General features: G+C 42.3%; 1 protein-coding gene across 1 annotated transcript; it reads right to left on the reverse strand.

Moving 5' to 3' along the window:
• Positions 1 to 248: 248 nt before the first annotated feature.
• Positions 249 to 419, reverse strand: LOC138089269 (small ribosomal subunit protein uS14). Its single transcript, XM_068984696.1, has one exon. It carries the CDS (start codon positions 417 to 419, stop codon positions 249 to 251), a length of 171 nt encoding a protein of 56 aa, XP_068840797.1.
• Positions 420 to 3,785: the final 3,366 nt, after the last annotated feature.

Consider the following 3,785-nt stretch of genomic DNA (forward strand, 5'->3'; position numbering starts at 1 on the left):
CTGCAGAGCATGGGCTCAGTACTTCTGATGCATGAGCTCAGTTGCTTCACGGCATGTGGAATCTTCCTGGACCAGGGATCACACCCGTGCCCCTGAACTAGCAGATGGACTCTTATCTGCTGCACCAGGGAAGTCCTTATGCTAAACTTTTTTTTTTTTTTTTTGAAGTTTCGAAAACTTTTATATACAAAGAGCTAGTATTTCCGCCTAAGGTTGATGTGCTGGATGAGCCATCTGAGGAAGTTCAGTTAGTCCAGCTTAATGAAGCCGATGTCCTTCGCATACTGGCGGAAACACTGGCGGCACATATTGAGGCCGTATTTCCGGATCAGACCATGACGGTTTGAGCAGACTCGGCAAGAGCGAGAACCCTGGCCGAATTTTCTCGGGTGGCTCCAGTAGAGCTGCTGGTGACCCATGTTGCTTTCTCGGCTGCAACGAGGTAAAAGGCCTTATGCTAAACTTTAAATGTATATTACTTAATATGATTTGTATTTAGAACATAGGTCTCTTTTCCTACAGCAAAGTATAGATGAGAAAATTACACACTTTGGAGTTGGATGAACTTGTATTCTTCTTCTGGCCTTGTTACTTAAAATCCAAGATATGGAGTGAAGTTATTTAAATATTCTGAACTTTAGATCTTTATCTTACAATGGAGCAGAAACACCTTACTTCCTCAGACTCTTGTGAAATTAAATGAGATGATGGAAAGCATTTCACTGCATGCTCTCCAGCACACAATGGACACATCATAAACATGTTTGTTTTTCTGCCTGCAGCTTCCCAACCCCCTGTTTCCACTGACTTCTATAACCCAGTTTCTTGTTGAGTGTGCTTTCTTTGCTCTCTTCCTAGTTTCCTTTCTCTTTTTCTTGAATGACATCTCTTGGGTACTATCTATAATGGACTAGGGTCAATGACATTTCATCTGCAGTGCCTCATTTTTTCCAGTAGTCAGTCATTTCTCCCAAAATTTGCTATTTGGTTGGAAGATGTAGTAAAAATCTAGACAGCTTGGAACTCTCCGTTTCAGAGCTTATTTCTCATCCCAGTATTTGCATCTCAAGTGACACTTATCAACACAGCTTACTTTTGCTGTTGTTGTTAAGTTTCTAAGTCATGTCCAGCTCTTTTGTGACCCCATGGACTGTAGCCCGCCAGGCTCCTCTGTCTGTGGGATTTCCCAGGAAAGTATACTGGAGTGGGTAGCCATTTCCTTCTCCAGGGGATCTTCCGGACCCAGGAATTCAACCAGTGTCTCCTTCATTGCAAGTGGATTCTTTACTGCTGAGCTACCAAGGAAGCCCAGTTTAATTTTATCTCTAACTAATAACTCCAGCCATTAACAACACCTAGGAGATAAAGTCTAGGTAGAATTAGGCAGAAGTGATATAAGTAGGGGCCTTAAAAAAAATTTCGCACGTCATTAGAATTCTATGAAAGTAATTTCCTCCAGGAATTGAGGAAGATCCAAGACTAAAGAGGGTAGAGCTATAAGAATGCCATCTCAGAGGGCAACCGTGGTGTTTCCCCCTGGTTTCCAGGTTGGGATGAGGCAAGAGAAAGACACACCTGCAGACTGCATCACTGTAGCAGATATTACCAGAAGAAATATCAACAGTGCAGGGGACGTTTAGCTCCTCCTTACGTTGTATTCAACCTTCCTTCAAGTGTTTATGAATTAACAGTATGTGTTCAGTTACTCAGTCCTGTCCGACTCTTTGCAACCCATGCTTCTTGTCCCTGGGGCCTCCCAGGCAAGAATACTGGAGTGGGGAGCCATTTCCTCCTCCAGAGGATCTTCCTAACATAGGGACTGAACCCACATCTCTTCCATCTCCTCCACTGGCAAGTGGATTCTTTACCACTAACGCCACTTGGGAACTCTATGAAGTAACTGCCATGTGCCTAAGCTTCCTGAAAGTCATGGATGACCCATAATCTGTAAGGAAGTATGAAATATCAAAGCAAGTGGCCAGTAATGGCCGGAGCCGTCAGGAGTCCCATATGTCAATGTCACATCATAGGGAGGGATGTTAACTTCCTTATCGGTCAGTTTTCTCTGAAGAAACAGAACCAATAGCATAGAGATAGTTGTATGTTATGGCTATATCTATTAAATGATAGCTATAAAAGAGAGAGGTTGATTAATTTTAAAGAATTGGCTTGCATAATTATGGGGGTTGGTAAGTCTGATGTCTGTAGGACAAACCAGCTGGCTGCAAATTCAGACAAGAGTTGAAGTTGCAGTCTTAAGTAAAATCTGTAGGGCAGGAAGAGAGGCTGGCAGGCAGGATTTCTATGCTACGTTGACTTGGAATTCCTTCTTCTCTGGGATATCTCAGTTTTCGACATGGAATTCCTTCTTCTCTGGGATATCTCAGTTTTGGTTCTTATGGGCTTTAGCTGACTGCATGAGGCCCATCTGCATCATCAAGGATAATCTACTTAAAGCTGACTAATTGTAAGTATTGATATTAATCATGTCTCCAAGCATATCTTTGCAACATCTAGACTAGTCTTTGACCAAACAGCTGGGCACCATAGTCTAGCTAAGTTGACACATAAAATTAACCATCATAATTTCCAAACAGTGTTTTATTGGAAGTGAAACTTAACTTCTTCTGAGGAAAGATGCCTGTTCATCAGCAAGAAGCCAGAGTTTCATAAGCAATAAAGAACTGATACTACACATGTTTAGTGTAAGAGCTTGTGTGGTTACAAGTTTAGTCTTCTTAGTCTCCCTGAACTTATGATCAAGTTTTAGACAGCCTTGTGGAGTCCATGATATTTTTAACAGAGGAGCTATAGCAGTTGTGCTCTCAGCTTCCACTTCAGCAGGTGGAAGAGACCCTCTGCTGTATTTGTCATACCATGAGCAGAGATAAACTAGCTGTTTGGGATACATTGGCATCAGGGACATAAAAGAAGACATAAATAGAGAATATCTTCACTCATTAATGAAGATATTCTTTATTTATGACTCTACTATGTATCACAATAAACTGCAGAAAATTCTGAAAGAGATGGGAATACCAGACCGCCTGACCTGCCTCTTGAGAAACCTATATGCAGGTCAGGAAGCAACAGTTAGAACTGGACATGGAACAACAGACTGGTTCCAAATAGAAAAAGGAGTACGTCAAGGCTGTATATTGTCACCCTGCTTATTGAACTTCTATGCAGAGAAACGCTGGGCTGGAAGAAGCACAAGCTGGAATCAAGATTGCCGGGAGAAATATCAATAACCTCAGACATGCAGATGACACCACCCTTATGGCAGAAAGTGAAGAGGAACTAAAGAGCCTCTTGATGAAAGTGAAAGAGGAGAGTGAAAAAGCTGACTTAAAGCTCAACATTCAGAAAACGAAGAGCACGGCATCTGGTCCCATCACTTCCTGGCAGATAGATGGGGAAACAGTGGAAACAGTGTCAGACTTTATTTTTGTGGGCTCCAAAATCACTGCAGATGGTGATTGCAGCCATGAAATTAAAAGACGTTTACTCCTTGGAAGGAAAGTTATGACCAACCTAGATAGCATATTCAAAAGCAGAGTCATTACTTTGCCAACAAAGGTCCGTCTAGTCAAGGCTATGGTTTTTCCAGTGGTCATGTATGGATGTGAGAGTTGGACTGTGAAGAAAGCTGAGCACTGAAGAATTGATGCTTTTGAACTGTGGTGTTGGAGAAGACTCTTGAGAGTCCCTTGGACTGCAAGGAGATCCAACCAGACCATTCTGAAGGAGATCAGCCCTGGGTGTTCATTGGAAGGATTGATGTT

Source organism: Capricornis sumatraensis, chromosome 12 (assembly GCF_032405125.1).
Source record: "Capricornis sumatraensis isolate serow.1 chromosome 12, serow.2, whole genome shotgun sequence".
In the NCBI taxonomy this organism is placed as follows: domain Eukaryota; kingdom Metazoa; phylum Chordata; class Mammalia; order Artiodactyla; family Bovidae; genus Capricornis; species Capricornis sumatraensis.